The 20,490-nt window shown below is 33.9% G+C and overlaps 1 protein-coding gene across 1 annotated transcript in view; it reads left to right on the top strand.

Moving 5' to 3' along the window:
• The window catches only part of ADAM10 (ADAM metallopeptidase domain 10), a 128,312-nt gene that overhangs the window by 70,708 nt on the left and 37,114 nt on the right, over positions 1-20,490 (top strand). Inside the window, exons 5-8 of the mRNA XM_038580540.1 lie at positions 869-969; positions 12,275-12,421; positions 15,161-15,253; positions 19,413-19,596. Coding sequence (XP_038436468.1) covers positions 869-969; positions 12,275-12,421; positions 15,161-15,253; positions 19,413-19,596 — 525 coding nt within the window. The remainder of the gene's footprint in view (positions 1-868; positions 970-12,274; positions 12,422-15,160; positions 15,254-19,412; positions 19,597-20,490) is intronic.

Genomic DNA, 20,490 nt, shown 5'->3' with positions numbered 1-20,490 from the left:
TTCTAGATTTTCTTAAGAAACTACCTGCAGTATTTCTAATTATAATTCTTTGTACTATATCTTAAGCTACTTAAAAATTTTTCAGTGCTTCCCTTCTCACCCATGTCTCAGTATTTTATTTTGATAGTTCACTGAATTATGGTAACTTGATTAAATTATAAGACATGGTCATGATTAGGGAGAACCCTAACAAAGAAGAGGTATGTGAAATTTGAGAGAGTGAAATAAATTTTTAAATGACTAAAATGGAACAGCTATCTAGAAATAGAACCAATTCAGTTAAGGATTAATTAATCACTGTTTAATTATAAAGGGAAAACAAATGATGATAAAATAGTTATTGGCTTATAAAGCATTCAGTTGAGTTACACCTGGAAGAAATTTAAACAGTCTTTTTCTGTGCCATGGAACATGTTTGAAGGACACTTTTCCTTGTGGCCAGTTGGTATTCATTGAAGGAATTCAAGCCAAATAGAATATTATATTAGTCTAACTGTAGTTCAGATTGAGGTATACATTTGCAGCATAGGAAACTTAATGTATTTGGAGGGAAAGTTATAAATTACAAAATGAAGTAAATTGCAGTATTAACATATTTTATATATCTGAAGTGGGAAAGATTGGGAAAGTTAAACCTAGAATGAAGAATGATTATTGTCCTTTTTTAGAATTCCCAAATCATCTATATGACGAAATTGTAGAAACCAGTGGTATTTTATTGAGGGAGAACTTATGAACCTGCCAGGTTTTAAATTATAATGCTCAATAAGCATGTATGGCTTTTCGTTAATTTTGAGTTTTTCATTTGTAGGATGATTAGTAATCTCTAAACATGTAATAGTAATGACATTACTTTTTTGTGTTTTAGACTATCCCCATAAATATGGCCCACAGGGGGGCTGTGCAGATCATTCAGTATTTGAAAGGATGAGGAGGTACCAGATGACGGGTGTAGAGGAAGTATCACGGGTAAGGATTTTAATACTAGCTTGCATTTAAGAAACGGAAATGAACTTGGACATGTATTCCTGCATTAAAAATGTATGTTTTAGAATTTCTGAAAGATTTATATCACAATGGGGAAATACTTATATATTTTTATGTTCAAAATGGCTAGGTAACTTGCCTGCAATAAAGACAAGGTGCTGAGATTGGAATACAAATCTGTTGACTCAAAAAACATTAAGTTACATATCCACAAGATACTCTGTCTTACATGTTTTGTTGGTCAGATTACAAAAAATTTAGTGTGAGTATGTGTTTTGTATAAATATTTGTATTAGTATGAAAATTAGAGCAACTGGATTCCTTTGGTTTGCCTGGGACTTCCCCAATTTAATACGAAAAATCATATGTTCTAAGCAAACTGAGATAGTTAGCCACTATAATAAAAATCAGAAGGTTGTTGATATACATATATTTATTTATCTAATTAATTTATTTTTAAAGTAATCTCTATGCCCAGTATGGGGTTCCAACTCCACTTTTGATATTTTAAGTTTTTTTTCACCATCTGACTGTTGGGTTTTTATTTATTTATTTATTTTGCTCTTTTTTGATCTTTTTAAAAATAGTTCATTCAAAACACAAATTTAAAATGAAAATTGTATTTATGGTAAAACATTTATTATGTATTTTGGCATCTTTTCTAAAAGTAGTAAGATGGAATAATGTTGCTTGAGTTTTTTGAGTCACAAATGCAGAAATGTGTGTTTCTTGATCTGCAAAATGGCACAGATAGTTCTATTTCAGGTGGATCTTCCAAGTCCAAGTGAGGTTTTATTCTTGCATTTGTTGAATGATTATTTATCAGTCTTCTGCCATATGTCAGAGACTGGTATGTTCTGCAAGTATGTAGAGATGAAAATGAAAGCTTGTTCTCAAAAAAGTTAATACACTTGACCTTTGAGCAGCATGGTGGCAAGGGGTGCTGACCCTTGTGTGATTGAAAATCTGCGTATAACTTTTGACTCCCCAAAAACCTAACTACTGATAGCCTCCTTTGCCTGGATACCTTACTGTTAACATGAATAGTTGATTAATGTATTTTGTATTATATGTATTATATACTGTATTTTTATAATAAGCTAGTAAAAGAAAATGTTACTAAGAAAATTATAAGGAAGAGAAAATACATTTATAGTACCATAGTTTATATATGGAGAAAATCACATATAAGTGGACTCACACAGTTCAAACCCATGAAGGGTTTGTTCAGGGATCAACTATAGTTTAATTGGCAACAGAGAGAAACAATTAAGAGTGGTAAGAGATAGAAGAGGATTAAGCATAGGGTGATACTATACATTTAAGAGGAATAGTTAATCTAGCCTAGGAAGTATTTGAGGACAGTAATCAGAAACTAAAAGAATAAGCAGAAGTTAGATTGGCCATGAAGAGATAGGAAGACAGAAGGAACAGTATATACAAAGGTCAGACAGATAGCAAGACCAGTAAAGAATTTTTAACTCCAGGGTGGGGTACAAAACTAGAGTCTGGAAAACTAATTAGAAGTGTTTGTTACTCAGTTGAGAATAGTGGCTTGTACTAAGGTATTTGCAATGTGGATAGAGAGGACAAGACTACAGATTGTTAAATAAAAGAGAGTTTAGCAGTGGGTAGATATAACATTCATAAACAAAAATAGATTGCATTTGTTTATATCAGCAGTAGACTACCAGATAAAGAGGACATCATTAATAATATCAAGAATATCATGTATTGAAGAATTAGAGTAACAAAGAAAGATAAGGCCTATATAAGGAAAATTTTAAAACTTTGGGAGAAAAATATAAAAAGATTGATTTTAAATAAATGGAGAGATATACCATAGTTGTGGAAAATAATACCTAATATCATTAAAACTTGCATTTTCCCCATATTGATTTGTAGGTTCACTACAATTCCAATATAAATTACAACAGGGTTATTCACAGGAGAGTGATGGGTTAAAAATGTTATATAGAAAAGTAAAAGAAGAAGTAGGGCCCACCCTAAAGGTGGTAAACAGGAAAGAGGGATTTACCCTGGAAGATATTAAGACTTACTAGAGTAATTGAGAATATGATATTAGTATAGGATGAACAACTTGACCAGAGGAATAAAATTGAGTGCTCAGGAAGCGACCGATAACATGTGTGAAACTTTGTTATGTAGTAGAGGTGGGATCTCAAATCAGTGAGGAAAAGTAGAGATCATTGAATAAGTGGAGCCAAAAAAAAAAAAAATGCTTGTCTGTTTGGAAAAAAATGAAGTTAGGTCTCCATCTTACATAATATTTAAAACCAAACAAAACTCTAGGTATATTAAAGTGTTAAATGTCTAAAAGGAAAATTTTATAACTCTTAGTGGAAAAAGTAAATGGAGATTTTCCTTCCAGCTGTGCTAGAGTAACTGTTAAGTTAGACCTCCTGTAATTATATGAGGACTGAACTGAACAAAATATATGAAACAATTATTTTCAAACATTGGGTAATGGGCAGTGAAGGACTGAGATCCAGAGAGGGGAGAAATAAATCTCTGTGATTTCTGTCATTTTTTTGACTAGAGAAGGCAAAATTTTAGGTATAGCACAGGGGAAGGGATCTTAGGAAGAGTAAGAAGTACATAGCAGTCTTGCTGAGTGACAAGTGACAACGAAGAGACAGGTCAAAGTTTAGGAAGGCTGAGGTGTCTGGACTTAGGACAGAGTACCTGAGAAGAAAGGACTACACTGAGAAAAAGCTCCAGGTATCTGACAGGGATTACCTTGAGTCTTAGCTGAAAACTAATATGTGCATGCACAGCATGAAATTGTATTAGACAACTACCAGAGAAGGACAAAGTACTGGAGAATCTATAAATTGAACAACTGTAAGAAATTACACTTGTTTGAGATCTCAAGCTATGCTAGGAGTAGATTGGCCTCACCCTAGAGTAAAGACTATTTCAGACCTGCCTTTATTAGGCTGAAAAACTAAGGTTGAAAAAGATCAAAGTGATTTTCAAGTAAATTAGCTCCCCATCAGAATAAAGCTCAATAATACTTGTTAAAGGAGGACACAGAATGCAGATACTCAACAATGTAACATTCATAATGTCTAGGATTCAAAAAACATTACTAGATGGCAAAAAGATGAAAAATGTGATCCATAGTCATGAGGAAAAAACACCCAGATGGAAACAGAACCAGAAATTGCATGCAAGGACTTTAAAGCAACTAGTATTAATATGTTCAAAGAATTACAGAAAAATATGTAGGACCAAATGTAACTTAAAGAACTGTGAAAAGTGCATTTTCTGACATGAAAAATTTAATGGATAGGCTTAAGATCAAATCAGTTACTGCAGAAGCTAACATAAGAAAACTTGAATAAAGGAAAATAAAACAATAGAAACAATCCAAATCTAAGCTCAGAGAGAAAATAATTGGGAGTCCAGGGAGGAGGGACAAGTTTTTCCCACCAACAAAGATTTGAAAAATTACCATTTTCAGAATTTTAAGATATGAAAAAAATTTTAATCCGTAGCCTAAGAAGCTCTTTGAAGCTCAAGCAGTATAAACACAAAATCAAATTACTGGAAATGACTAGAAATGAGAAAATTGTAAAAGCAGGTATAGAGGGTTGCCTGGCTGGCTTAGTCAGTGGAGTATGTGACTCTTGAGGTTGTACATTCAAGCCCCACATTGGGTATAGAGATTACTTAAAAATAAAATCCTTAGGGATCCCTGGGTGGCACAGCGGTTTGGCGCCTGCCTTTGGCCCAGGGTGCGATCCTGGAGACCCGGGATCGAATCCCACATCGGGCTCCCTGCATGGAGCCTGCTTCTCCCTCTGCCTGTGTCTCTGCGCCTCTCTCTCTCTCTCTGTGACTATCATAAATAAATAAAAATTAAAAAAAAAAAAAAAAGATTTCCCTTCTCTAATGAGAATTTAAAAAAATAAATAAATAAAATAAAATCCTTAAAAAAAAAATAAAGCAGCCATAGAAAAGATACATTTACATATAAGGAACAAATATAAGAATAACTGCTGACTGCCCATCACACACGTTGCAAACTGAAGACATACATGGAATGACTTTTTTATGTGTTGAAAGAAAAACTGTCAAACTAGGATTCTTTATTCTGTGAAAATAATATTGAAAAATGAGAGCAAATTAAAGACCTTTTTTAGACAAAGCTGAGAGAATTTGCCTCTAGGAGATTTACATTGCAAGAAATGTTAAAAGACATTTTTCAGGTAGAAAAAAGATACCAGATAGAAATGCAGATTTATACAAAGAAGTGAAGAGCATAAAATAGTAAATACATAGGGGTGCTTGGGTGGTGCAGTCATTTAAGCCTTTGACTCTTTGTTTCGGTTCAGGTCAGGATCTCCGGGATGTGGGATCAAGTCCTGTGTTGGGCTCCATGCTCTGTATGGAGTCAGCTTGTGACTCTTTCCCTCTCTCTCTCTCTGCCCCTCCCCCCTGCTTGCTCTCTCTAAAAATAAATAATTAAACAACAGCAAATACATAGGTAAAATGTAAAGGACTTGTATCATTTAAATATTTTCTTTAAGAGGTACTTAAAATAGTAACAATGAAAAATGTGTTTATAATATGTGAAGAATCAAAACTTACGATAATGGCACAGAAGATAGGAGGAGGGAAAGTGGAAGTTATTGTTGTTTCTTATTGTGCAGGAAGTAGTATAATTGTGGCAGCTAGACTCTGCTATTTAGAAGTTGGATATTGGAAACCTTAGTGCAGGGGTCAGCAAACTACAGCCCATAGACTAGCTACTTGTTTTTGTAAATAAAGTTAAGTATTTAGTATCAGTCCTTTTAAGAAGATGTTTGCAACCTGACCTGGAGTTACCATTGAAAGAAAATAAAGGAGATACAGTTAACAAGTCAATAAAGGGAATCAAATGTAGTTGACCCTTGAGCAACATGAATTTGAACTGCATAGGTTCACTTATGTGGATATTTTCTTCTGTAAGTACTGCGTAGTACATAAATTACAGCATTGTAAATGTATTTTCTTTTCATTATAATTTTCTTTTCTCTAGCTTATTTTATATATGAATATAGTATATAATATATATAGTATGCAAAATAAATGTTAACTGACTAGTTAAGTTATCAATAAGGCTTCCAGTCAATAGCAGGCTGTTAGTATTTAAGTTTTTGGCGAGGAGTCAAAAGTTATATGCAGATTTTCAGCTGTGTGAGGGATTGGCATTCCTAATCCCTGAGTTAGGGATCAACTGTAGTTTAAAATACTCAGTTAATCCAAAAGAAGGTAAGGGGGAAAATAAGAACACAGAACATATGGGACAAATAGAAAATAAACACAAAGATGGTAAGCTTAAACTAATCACATTAATGATTACATTAAATGTAAATGGACTACCCACATTGATTTCAAAAGCTGAGATGGTAAGAATGATTGAAGCAAAACCATAGCTGTCTAAAAGAAATGCAATTTAAACGTAAAGACACAAATAGTTTAAAAGGATGGCAAAGCAGGTATCATACAAGTACCAGTTGTAAGAATGTTACAGTGACCATATTAATATCAAAGAATGTATATCATTTCACAGAATATTACTGTAGACAAGGATAATTTTTGCTTTATCAAAGAGAAATAGTCCTAAATGTCAGTTAATAATGCAGTAAGAGAGTTATAAAATAATTAAGAAAAAAATTGACAAAACTGAGCAATGAAAAAATCTACAAATTATAGTTGAAGGTACACTTATTTCTGAGTAGACAAGTTGATTGATACATTGATAGAACAAGTAGATAGAAAAGCAGTTAGGGAATAGGACACTTGAATACCACTCTGAACCAACCTGATGACCTAATTGACATTTATAGAACTCTCCACTCAAAAGTAGCAGATATACATTCAAGTGTACATGAACATTTGCTAACATATGCTAAGCTATAAAAGAAGTCTCAATAAATTTAAAAGGATTCAAATTATATAGAATAAGTTCTTAGGTTTCAAGGAGATTAGAAATCAGTAACAAAATATCTGGAAAATCTGAAATTTTTGAAAATTGAGTCACATCTAAATAATGCAATTGGAAACTGTTTTGAAGTGGATCATAACAAAAACACAAAATAATAAAAGTCATTAGATTCAGCTATGGTGAATAACCACTGAAAGAAAATTTAAATGCAAGAAATGTTAAAGGATGTTCTTTGGGTAGAAAAAGGATACCAGGGCAGTCCAGGTGGCTCAGCGGTTTAGCACCACCTTCAGTCCAGGGCCTGATCCTGGAGACCTGGGATCGAGTCCCACGTTGGGCTTCCTGCATGGAGCCTGCTTCTCCCTCTGCCTGTGTCTCTGCCTCTCTGTCTGAAAGAAAGAAAGAAAGAAAGAAAGAAAGAAAGAAAGAAAGAAAGAAAGAAAGAAAGAAAGAAAAGGAAGGAAGGAAGGAGAAAGAAAGGAAGAAGAAAGAAAGAAAGAAAGAAAGAAAGAAAGAAAGAAAGAAAGAAAGAAAGAAAGACAGACGATACCAGATGGAAATTTAAATCTATACAAAGAAGTGAAGAATGCACAGGAAACATTGGCTAATCATGTTTCTAACAATTAGAAAAAAAGAAAGATCTAGAAATCAATCTTATAAGCATCCACCTTAGAAAGCTAGACCAGAAAGTGCAACTTAAACTCTGTTTCCCTCTATTTCTAAGTAAATAGAAGGAATAAAGTAACAAGTAAGAGAGATATCAATGATACAAAAACAAGAGGGAATCAACAGAAAAGATTAATTGATAAATTTCTAGGTAGTTCGATCAAGAAATTAAGAGAAAACACAAAATACAGTATCAAGAATGAAAGAAGCTATTACTACATACATTGGTAGTTTAAATTTTGAGCACATTGAGCCAAGAAGTTCAATAGCTAATTTAATGGGCAAATTCTTTTACAGATCCAAATTAACAAAACCAAGCAGAAATAGAATAGTAGGTGTGTATGATGAAATTAGGTTGATACTTAATAAGTTTCCTATCAAGGAATGTTCAGGCCCAGAGAGAGTCTCACCATGGAAGTGTAAGCATTTAAGAAAGAAAAAATACCAATCTTATGCAAAACCTTTAAGAAAATAAAGGAGAAGGGAAAACTTAATATATTCTGTCAGACCAGCATTACTCTGATACCCACACCAGACAAAGACATTACAAGAAAACTAAACTATAAGCCAGTATACTTTAACAAAATATTAACAAGTTAAACTTAGCACTATATAAAAGAAGATAACATATCATGGTCATAGTCAGCATAGTCAGGCAAGAAAAAGAAATGAAAGGCTCCTAAAAAAAAAAAAAAAAAAGAAATGAAAGGCATGTAGATTGTAAAGGAAATAAACTGCATTTATTTGTAGGTAACATTGGGATTATGCTTAGAAAATTGTAATGAATCTAGGAAAAATTATAAAATAATTAAGTAAATTTACCAAGGACGTAGGATAGATATAAAGTCAGAATGCAAAAATTAGTTCTATACACTACCAATAAACATTTAGAAAATGAAAATTTAAAAAGCTCTCCAAAAATATCATTAAGATGATAAAATACTTAGAATACATTTAATAAAATATGCACAAGACATATATATGAACACTATAGAACATTGCCAAGAAAAATTAAATATCTAAATAAAAACAAAAATATACTGTGTTTATTGTTTGGGAGACTCAGTGTGTTAGTTCTCCCCAAATTGTGCTGTAGAGTCAGTGCAATCCCTATCAGAATCTCTGAGTATTTATCTCAGATAAATATTGATAAACTGATTCTGATAGTTAGGCTGAAATGCAGAGAACTTAGACTAGCCAAAAGAATTTTCAAAAAACAAAAAAACAAAACAAAACAAAAAAACAAAGCAAGGGCATTTGTACTGCCTGATTTTAAGACTTACTATAAAGCCATAGTAATTAAAGATAGTGTCCTCTTGACTTAAGGATAGACATATAAAACAGTGGAACAGAATAGAATCCATAGGGTCAGATGGATTTTTGCAAAAGTCCCAAGGTAATTTCAAGTAGAAAAGAATAGTCTGACAAATGGTACCGGCATAATTAGATATCCATATGGAAAAAAAGTGGAACCTCAACCTATACACTATACCTTATACAAAAATTAGCTGAAAATAGAAAATACATCCGTATGCTTAAGGATAAAACTTAAACTTCTAGAAAAAGAGGAGAAATTTTTGTCACTTTGACATAGGCAAAATTTTTTTAGGATACAAAATTTATTAGTTGGGCTCTGTTAAAATTATAATTTCAAAAGACACAGTTAAATAAATGTAAAAAGCCAGAGACTATGAAAAAAATGTCAGCAGTACAGCTATTTGATAGAAGGTGTCTCAGAATATACAAACAACTATTTTACTCACATAAAAAAATGCATGAACTCCAGTTAAAAAATGGGTAAAACGTTTGAAAAGATATTTAAAAATATATTGTATTTTAGGGTAGAGAAACACTTTGAATATGACATAAAATCTTTTGACTATAAAAAGTTTGATATATTTCACTATATGAAAATTAAGAGTAAAAGGCACCTTAAAGCAAAGAGAGTTATAAACTTTGAGACAGCATTCACAATACCTAAAATTAACAAGGAATTGTTTTCAAGAAATAGAGTAATCCTTTTTCCCTGTTTATAACAGCTGATAAAAAACAACCTGGCCTCAAAATATAAATTTTTTTTAATATAAATATTTTAAAAGTACATATATATACACATGTATGTTTATATGTGTGTGTGTTTGTGTGCGTATTTGGAGGTATTGGAGTGAGTATAAGGCTATAAAGAATTATGGGGCTAGATGTTAGGAAAATATGAGAATGCCTAGACATGTGAGCATGGCCTTTGGGGCTCTTTTCTCCAGATGTATCTTCTAGTTCCTGATAAGGTTGCTGAGAGACTGAGAAGCCAAGTAGAACTCTAGATTCTTGAAGCTAAGGATAAAAATAATACTTAAGGCCTTCTCAGAAGGGCTTTAGGATGGGATCTTGAAGGGCTATCCCTGGAGTAAGGATGAGTCAAAAAAAATCCTACCTTCTTCTATCACAGGTATTAAAATTTTTACTTCACAGCTACTTAATCTCTGATTAGAATAAAGTGATCCAGGATTACTAGTTTATCAAGCCTAACTGATTGCCAGAAGCAAAAATTAATCTTGTCTTGAGAAAGTATCATCACCTGAAGTCTAAATTTATATCTGTGGTTTTTCATGTACATTGTCTGGCATTCAGTTAAAAATAATAAGCATATGAACAAACAAGACAACATTGTAGAAGAACAAAAGGAGAAAACTATTGTATACCAAACATCAGTGATACAAGAATAAATGACACAGAGTATATATCCTCAGAGGACTTACATTCTAGCTGGGATGTCAGACATGTAAACAACCTGAAGGTTTCCAGGTAATGAAATGATCAGACACAGATACAGACTTTAATATGTTCAAATACATAAAGAAATGGAATTTAAAATTATAGCAGAAAACTGAAAATAAAAGAGTCTGATGAAAATTCTGAAATTGAAAAATATAACAGAAATTACAAATTTGATAGGTTTAGATCTAGATGTTGTATATAAGAAAACAGTGAACCATTAGAAACAAAAGGATAGAAAAATTCAGAAAAGAGATAAATGGGGGATTCACTAAAAAGATCTAGCATATGTATAATTGATATCTCAGGAGGGAAAAAACAATGAAATAGGAACAGTATGGCAGAGAGTTTTCCAAGTATAACAGAGATACCAACAAATTTGGTAAGCTTTGTAATTAGAGTCAGATAAATACTTTCCAGTGAAAGTAACACCCTAGCATGTTATCAGAAAAGTCTAAAAACAGAAAGATATATACTCTTAAAGCAACAACAACAACAACAAAAAAATCCAGTTGCCTTCAAAGAAGCAACAGTAGAAATGACAGCTCAGTTTTCATTGGAGACAGTTGAAACCAGAAGACAGTGGAATGTGCTGAAACTGAGTAACCACCATCCTGGAATGCTATACTCAGTGAAAATAGATAAAAGTAAAATGAAGGCTGTGACAAGAGAACAGTCAAACATGGAGTTGTCAAGGGAGAAGGAAAGTATAAAATGTGAGTGTAAATTTGGAATTGTGGCTTAAAATCTAATTTAATTTGAATTCTCCATTACTTGTCATCAAAGTTCACTTAAAATGGAGCTCTTAGATGTCAGCAAATGTTTAAATGCTTGGATCCAATAACAGTGTAATTCTTTAAACAAATATATACTGAGTATATCTACTCTTTGCCTGCCAAGTCTGCGTTAGTGATAGCAATATAGCAAGAAGCAAACAGAGAGATAATTTCTTCTTTCTGAGTCTCATATTCTAGTGGTTGAAGTAATGATGGTGGGCTGGGGACAGAAATTAAACTAATCACCATTCAATAAACTAAAGTTGTACTATGTAAGGGACCTGGGTTCTGTGAGGTGGTACAATTGATGAACTGACCTTTGCTGAGTCTGAAGGGAGAAGTTAGTTAGGTCAGGAGAGTCAGTAGTAGCATATGCAGACTGGCAGGAAATAGATGATGCTGGAGGATTGGAAAGAAGGCCTGTGTAGGGTAACACAGAGAGCAAGAGTTGGGTTCTGTGGTAGAGTCTCTTTGAAATAATACAGAATGAGAAGAAACTGGGCAGGTAAGCAGAGACTGCAATGCTGATTTGGTGGCACATGTAAAGGATTTACGCCTTTATCCTTAGAGCAGTAGGAAGCCATTGAAATCTATTATGCAGATGAGTAATATTTGCAAATTTGCATTTTGAAAAATTACAGTGTGGAGAATAGAGTGAAAGACAATAGTACATGCAATACTCTAGGTAATAAGTGATGGTAGCTTGGGCTGATGTGCGGGCACCAGAGATAATGGGCAAATTCCCTAAGTATTTAGGAGATCAATTTGACAGGACTGGGTAATAGATTGGGTGTTAGAGGGAGATAGAGGAAGATATCAAAGTACTATAAACAACTATAAAACTTGCTTTATATTTAAATGATTACATATTAAAAGGTAGGCTTTGAAAATATTTAAAAATGAAAGAATTGCTTGAATAAATTATAAATCATACAGTGGAATGTTATGAGACTGAAAGTGAGATTTATGAAGAATTCTTAATGGTGTAGAGGAATACCTATGGTGTTCTATAATAGAGCAGAATATGAAATTTACATAATGTGTATTCTTAGATATATAGATTTATGATAATAGTGAAGCATACTAATTATCAGAAATGACTCTTTTTGACATATAGACACCTCAAGAGCATTCCGTTAATGGTCCAGAACACCTGAGGAAAAAACGTACAACTTCAGCTGAAAGAAATACTTGTCAGCTTTATATTCAGACTGATCATCTGTTCTTTAAATATTATGGAACACGAGAAGCTGTGATTGCCCAGGTATTTATGATTTTGCTACTATTTTAAGAGTTCGCATGCTCTCTTACTGTTTCATTACACCTATGTTTTCCTTTAAGAATTAAAGTTATGGTATATCTCTTTTTGAAAAAAAAAAGAATACATATTTTTCAATAATTATAAATTATGTGGGATAAGTACACAGATGACTGAAAGGCCAGCTAGGATATTTTAGAGTCCTCTAAAACAGGTGTAAGAAAATTTTTTCGTGAAGTTGATGACACTGGAACTTAGCTTTGAAAAGACAGTGGAATTTTCAGTTGTGGTTCCTAAAGGAGGGAAGAATAGACGAATCCTTCCAGGGAGAAGTATTTAATTCCTATTCTGTATTCCCATTATACTTAGCACTTGTTTTTTTTTGTTTTTGTTTTTGTTTTTGTTTTTGTTTTTGTTTTTGTACTCAGTGCTTTCAGAATTGTATTATATGGGTTTGTGTCTTCTTAATCCTTATTAAAGTAAAAGTTTTTGGAGATACCCTTCAAAATGTCTTCCTGTCGAAGCTTCCCAGTGAGAGTTTGATTAATGCATTTTGACTCCAAATTTGATTTGAGGCTAAGATGATGCAAATGTCACCAGTATAAATGGTGAAATCATTTTGATGGTGGTAATGAGCATAGTTTTAGATGTGTGAAAGCCAAGTGGCCATTCCTTAGGATATTGACAATGTAGACCTGGACCTTGGGAGAGGTTAGCTGAACGTGAAGCTTTCTATACAGAATTTGAAGGTACAAAAGATATAATTGAAATAAGGGGAGGGAATGAAATTAAAGGGAAGAAACTGGGGGATAATATCTGTATATAGTGAATAGGATGAGGAGGTGAAGCTATGGAATAAAACATAATAGTTAAACACGTAGGGGATGAAATGGAATTAGCCAAGGAAGAAACAAGTTTAAAACAAAATGCGTGGCTAACGTATTGCAGAGATATCAAAGAGAATGACTACAGTATGTTAAGTAGTAGATGGGGGGAGTCCTTTCACAATGTATACATATTTCAAATCATCAAAATGTATATTTTAAACATCTTACAGTTTTATTTGTCAGTTATACCTCAATAATACTGGAAAAAAAATGACTACAGAAGGTAGTTGGTTTTTAGTTACTAGAAGATTATTGATGAGTTTTAAGCTGATATAGTTGTGAGGGTGAAAACATTGCAAACAGTATTGAATGGGTTGGCCAAAGCAGCAACGGTTTTAAGAAATGTGAAAAATAGAAGCAAATATGGTGGCTTAGAAATAGTATGGAATATTTGAGGGTGAAAAGAGGACAGAGAATACATGAGTAAGTTGGTAGGAAGAGGAAAATGATCTAGTAGAAAAGCAATGTAAGATTGATAGGAAACAGTGTCCTTGAAGGTCCAGATTGGGATGAGAATAAAGAAAAGTTTTCCTTTAAGGAAGAATTATCCTTTGAGGAAGACAGAAATGGATGAAAATAAAAAAAATTGAAGATGAAGAGGGAAGGAAGTCAAGATGAAGTCTCAGTACAGTATGAAGTATAATCATCTGTGGAGTAATATTTGTACCCCTTTGGGAATGGAGTAGAAATAGAATTGGATAAGGAATTACCAGGCCAAGCTGAGGTTAGATAGCATGAATTTATAATGGACCCTGTCAGCACCTTTAGGACTTTATCAGTTTGGCAACCTGGGCTACTTTTGAAATTCTTTTTAATACTTCTACTTGGCTAACTTAAGTTTGTATAATTTCTTTGAAAATAGCTTTAAAAGAATATATACATGTTTTTACATAAATTGCAGCAAGAATGCTTTTTTATAACTGAAGATGAGAAAGTAGTTTAGAAGCCAGAGAGTTTAGTTGGGCGTCATCTAGGTAAATAGGAGAATCCCTTTGTGTTCTAAAACCATGTTTAATTTCCTTCTAAAATTTAGCAAATCTTAACGTATCTTCTTTATATTTGCATTACTTCTCTCCCCTCACCCCCTAGAATAAAACTTTGTAAATTTATAGGGACCTTTTCTGTTTTGTTCACCATTGTATTCCTAGCACCTGAAACAGTGCCTAGTATACAGTAAGCGGTCAACACAACTTAAAGAATGTGTACTAATGCAGCACTAGAGAGCTTGAAGTCAGAGACTGACTGAGTGTCCTATATTATCATGGAAGTTCTTTTTTTTTTTTTTTTTTTTTTTTTTTTTGAGGGAGAGAGCACAAGAGAGTGAGAACGGGGCACTGGGGTAGTGAGAGGGAGAGGAAGAAAGAGAGAGAGAGAATCCCAAGTAGGTTCAGAGCCCAGTGTGGAGCCCAATCCCATGACATCAAAATCATGACGCAAGCCGAAATCAAGAGTCAGATGCTAACCAACTGAGCCCCTATCAGTGAAGTTCTCAAAGGAGATGTTTGAACTGAGTCTGATGGATAAATAAAGATAATCTTGGCATAAGGAAATAGCATGTGAAAAGGCACAGAGGTCTGACCTTACAGGATTGATTGAGGAAACAGTTTTATATGACTGAAATAAAAGTGATGTTTGTTACTGGCGAGAAGAGCCTGGAAAAGGCACAGAATCTCCCCCTTCCCCAGCTCACTAATCTCACTAATCTGTTTCATCTGTTCATCCAGTACATGATGCAGACGTTTTAAAATTTGAGTATGGTAGAACACGAGTAATTCTTGATTTGGGAAATGGAAATTCACAGCCTTTTTCACATTTTCACGTTGCCTTTAAAATGTTCTTTTTTTTTTTAAATCTATAGATATCCAGTCATGTTAAAGCGATTGATACAATTTACCAGACCACAGACTTCTCCGGAATCCGTAACATTAGTTTCATGGTGAAACGAATACGAGTAAGGAATTTCAGTAGTTCATAATATTAAGAAAGAGAAACAGTAAGGACCGTGTTTACAAAAAGAGAGATGCTTACTTTTTTACTTCATCTTTATGCCTTAATAGTTTAATTTAATTTAATTTTATTTATTTTATTTTATTTTATTTATTTATTTTTGCATTAATAGTTTAAATTGTATTACTGATCCAGTTTTCTTTACTCTTGGCTTTTACACATGCATGAAGACACACACGCAGGGGTACCTGGGCTTGTAATTTAAGAATGAAATCTATAGGGTTTTAATCTGGACAGCAGAAGAGGTACTGTCCCACTGTATTGTATCTGATGAGCGTACCAACTAGAAAGCCCTAGCTTCTCAAGAACTACAGGTAACCCAGTACTTGATACCCCCACACCTTGCCTATTATCACCGTTATCATTTCCTAGTTTCTTAGTCTCCTATTTAGTGCTCCAGAGGAGGGAAAGATAGATAGAATGGTTAGATAAAATTGGAAGTTGGAAAAATAGTACTATACCCTCTTTTTGTAAATTCATGGTACACACTAACATATCTCAAATTTTGAGGAGTCCTTCAGGAGAGAAACTCATGATTCCTTCCTTCCTTCCTTCCTTCCTTCCTTCCTTCCTTCCTTCCTTCCTTCCTTCCTTCCTTCGCTCCTTCGCTCCTTCCCTCCCTCTTTTCTTTTCTTTTCTTTTCTTTTCTTTTCTTTTCTTTTCTTTTCTTTTCTTTTCTTTTCTTTTCTTTTCTGAGAGAAAGAGAATGAGCAGTGGGGAGGGGCAGAGAGAGAGAGAGAGAAGCAGACTCCTCACTGAGCAGGAAGCCCAACATGGAGCTTGATCCCAGGACCTGGAGATCATGACCTGAGCCAAAGGCAGACGCTCAACTGACTGAGCCACCCAGGAGCCTTGAGACTCATAATTTTCAAAACTAATTTGACCATAGAACCTTTTCTATATTAATGAAAACTGAGAGTCCAAAGAACTGTAGAACACATTTTGAGAAATGCTCACCTAGAGCCACAAGGTCACTGATGATTAGTTTTAATGTTTTAAATTTAAATAAGTCTGTATTAAATTACTAACAAAATTGGGTTGTTTGAAAAATTTTCCAAATGTGAATTCTTTCTGTGCATATAGCTTTTAAGACTGAATTCATAAACTAGATATACAGCTTGAGTCTTAAAAAAAAAAAAAAAAAAAACCATGTTACAAAAGTATTTGCCATAGGGCTTCTTTATATTTGCGCTCCTGATTTTCTTTCTTTCTTTCTTTCTTTCTTTCTTTCTTTCTTTCTTTCTTTCTTTCTTTCTTTCTTTCCTTCTCTTTCTTTCTTTCTTTCTTTCTTTCGTTCTTTTCTTTCTTTCTTTCTTTCTTTACTTTCCTTTCTTTCTTTCTTTCTTTTCTTTCTTTCTTTCTTTCTTTCTTTCTTTCTTTCTTTTCTTTTCTTTCTTCTGTCTTTCTTTCTTTCTTTCCTTTCTTTCTTTCTTTCTTTTTTCTTTTCTTTCTTTCTTTTTCTTTCTTTCTTTTTCTTTCTTTCTTTCTTTCATTTCTTTCTTTCTTTTCTTTCTTATAGTCACAGAGAGAGAGAGAGAGGCAGAGACACAGGCAGAGGGAGAAGCAGGCTCCATGCACCGGGAGCCCGATGTGGGATTCGATCCCGGGTCTCCAGGATCGCGCCCTGGGCCAAAGGCAGGCGCTAAACCGCTGCGCCACCCAGGGATCCCAACGCTCCTGATTTTCTTAAAACATGATTGACTAAATTATAATTTTTGTTCGTGCATTTCATTTATTTATTTATTTATTTATTTATTTATTTATTTATTTATAAGATTTTATTTATTTATTCGTGAGACACACACACACACACACACACACACACACACACACACACAGAGGCAGAGACATAGGCTGAGGGAGAAGCAGGCTCCAGGCAGGACTTAATCCCAGGACTCTGAGATCACACCCTGAGCCAAAGGCAGACGCTCTACCACTGAGCCACCCAAGCGTCCCTGTTCATGCATATATCTAATAGCATGGCTAAAGGTGGTCCTTACTTAGTAGTATGATTAAATGTTAAATTGAAGTTTAAGGTGAAATGTGGTTTGTAAATAAACAATATAATAATTGCTCATAATCACTTTCATGTGTTTTGAGAGTAATTTAAACCCTTAAATGAGCAACTAAAAGTGATAATAATTATTGTTTAGTAAGCAAAGCAATAAAATGCAAACTAGTGAAAAGTAAAGAATATCAGAACAAATTGTAGTGGAGCACATTTTTTTTAGTATAATGATTTGCATTATGATGAAATGCATGAATATATAAATGGATAGTATGGCAATTGGTTATTCTCAGGCTTTTAACTGAGACTAAAATTTTAGTTTTAATCTCATCTGAAGATTCCTTGTGAACCATTAATTTGAAATTTGTATCAATAAATATATAAATGTTCTCATTTTTAGTATAAAGTAACTAAAATTTAGATGTAATTTTTATTGTAGCCAATAATAGAAATATCAAAAAATTTCATTTCAGTTTAGTGGGAAAAAGTCATCTATAGTATGTCTCTAAGCATGGGCTATTTATAATACATAGTGTGATTGCTTTTGGAATTTTTTGTGTTAGATGACCATTGCTGATTGTTTTCAGTTGTTAATGGATAAACCAGGAATCTATCCTTAAGCAGTTGCCCTCAGTAGGGTTTTTGCAATTCTGCTTCTGAGCCTCTTGGCTTTACTGAAGGGTGTGGATCCAAAAAAGACTTACAGTTCTTGTTTTATCAACTGTTATATTCTCCCTTTACTATGAATATTTTCAGTAAACTGAGGCCTGCCTTCTAAAAAAATGTTTACTTTCATGCATATCCCTTTTTATTCTGTATCAGCAGTTATATATGTAATTCTATGACTTACTTGGGAATGCCAAATTGTTCTAGGAAAGGCAGGGTCTCTGAAAGGAGGTGGGGGCCAGTAAATGAAAGCTTTTGTTTTAGTAGAAGTTTAGTATCAGAACATTATCAACAATTCTTCAGATTGTGAAGGAGGAACCTGCACTAGGAGTACCAGCTAAGTATCAAAAGAAAATTCTGGAGGAACTCAGCTTGATACAGTAAGAGAAGAGAATTGGGTGTAAAAAAGAATGTTCTTGTCCACATTCAGGGAAAAAAATTTAACTTGCAATTTGTCAAGCTTGACTCCTAAGATTTTAGATAAGGAGAAGCAAGGAAACAATTTGTTGAATTGATGGTCTTGGGTTAGATGTCTATTTTATGTTCTAGTAATTAGCTAAAATTTAGGATTTTATATCCTCATACTTTCCACTGTGTGTAGGAGATTAGTACTAAAAGAGACTTGCTGAGATGATTAAATTTGAGAAACTGTACTTCCTTCATTAGGAGTTTTGAAAGCAGGGCGCCTGGGTGGCTCATTCATATAGTGTCTGCCTTTGTTTCAGGTCCTGATCCCAGGGTCTTGGGATCAAGTCCTGCTCCTTGCTCTGTGGGGAGCCTGCTTCTCCCTCTGCACCTCTCTCTCATGAATAAAGAAATAAAAATCTTTATTAAAAAAAAAGTTTTGGGGCAGCCCCGGTGGCACAGCGGTTTAACACCGCCTGCAGCCCAGGGCGTGGTCCTGGAGACCCTGGATCGAGTCCCACGTCAGGCTCTCTGCATGGAGCCTGCTTCTCCTCCTGCCTGTGTCTCTGCCTCTCATTCTCTCTCTGTGCCTCTATGAATAAATAAATAAAATCTTTAAAAAAAAAAAAAAAGTTTTGAAAGCAGAACTTATTTTTCCATCTCAAGTGTTCAGTGTTCAGGAATCTGGTCAATACTTGCCCAGAAATTTAACATAATCAATTTTAATTCTCCTATTCTGCCTTTCTTCTTTCTTTCCTTTCTTTTCCTTCTTTCCTTTTCTTCCTTCCTCCTCCCTGCCTGCCTCCCTCCCTCCCTTCCTCCCTTCTTTCTTTTCCTTGTGTCTTCTGTGATCAGCTCAGGGATGGGAGCAGTGGGAACAATTGTAGAAGCCTTAATTCAGGCCTGATTTCCCTTGGGCCCCAACATGTTGTCCAGGCAGATGCAGAAGAAAGTGAGCAAAGACTTTTACACATAGGCTCTGCTAACATTAATTGCTTATTTAAACAATTGTTTTGGATTTTAGATCAACACAACTGCTGATGAAAAGGACCCTTCAAATCCCTTCCGTTTCCCAAATATTGGCGTGGAGAAGTTTCTGGAATTGAATTCTGAACAGAATCATGATGACTACTGTTTGGCCTATGTTTTCACAGACCGAGATTTTGATGATGGTGTTCTTGGTCTGGCTTGGGTTGGAGCACCTTCAGGTAGTTTATCTATGTCTTGGCTTAATATTTTTGAAACAAAAAGTAATTTTCACGGGACATTGAATTTTACAAAAGTATAGTAGAAACTGATGCCTGTACAATATCTTAATTTAAAGAGCTTGAGTTAGGCAAGAGTCACAATCATAATATAAGTAGAAAAATAGAATAGCCTTTTATTTTGAAAAGAGTACTAACAGGGAGATAGCCTGATGTTTGGTACATTCACTGTCTGAAATAATTTTATGAGAAAAAAAGGTACTAATTTCTGAAAACAAAAATGAAATACTATTTTTTTCATAAAAGTTAATATTATTAATTTTAAAAATCTTTTTTTCTGGGAAAGAGGCCTTAGAATTACAAGGGGAAAATTAGTTTTTGCTTCTGTTCTTCAATGACATAGCAGAGAAACCCCAGTCAGAAGCAGTAGATAGAAAAGAAAGACTGCCCTTATTATTATTTTATTTATGGCTTTTATTTTAACAAAAGGTAAGTGTTGCCTGACATGAGATGTAAACAGGAGGGCCTAGTACCCACAGCTCTGCTAACCTCACCACCTGAACCCACAATCTGCAGGGGTCTCTCTGCCTTAACAATGAAAACTACTGTCACTAAGAAAGCTGGGATAGGATAAATCCCCTTCCCATTACAGTGGAGGTAGAAGGTATGTAATTTATAGTCTAATAAATTAGGGGGCCTAATTTAGAAAAATACAAATTTATTAATTGAAAGATTGAGTAGAAACAATCCCAGACTCTCTGAATAATAATTTTGCCATATAGAGTTTGTTCTGTCATCTTTTGAGCTATATATGATCTCTTCTGATATATCATTTCTGTCTTTTTAAAGAATTAACTTCTGCTTTATGCAGGGTAAGGGAACCTTTTCTATCCCATT

The sequence above is a fragment of the Canis lupus genome, chromosome 30, assembly GCF_011100685.1.
Source record: "Canis lupus familiaris isolate Mischka breed German Shepherd chromosome 30, alternate assembly UU_Cfam_GSD_1.0, whole genome shotgun sequence".
NCBI classification, from domain to species: Eukaryota; Metazoa; Chordata; class Mammalia; order Carnivora; family Canidae; genus Canis; species Canis lupus.
The sequence above is the reverse complement of the archived record's forward strand: the minus strand, read 5'-3'. Positions and strand labels throughout refer to the sequence as shown.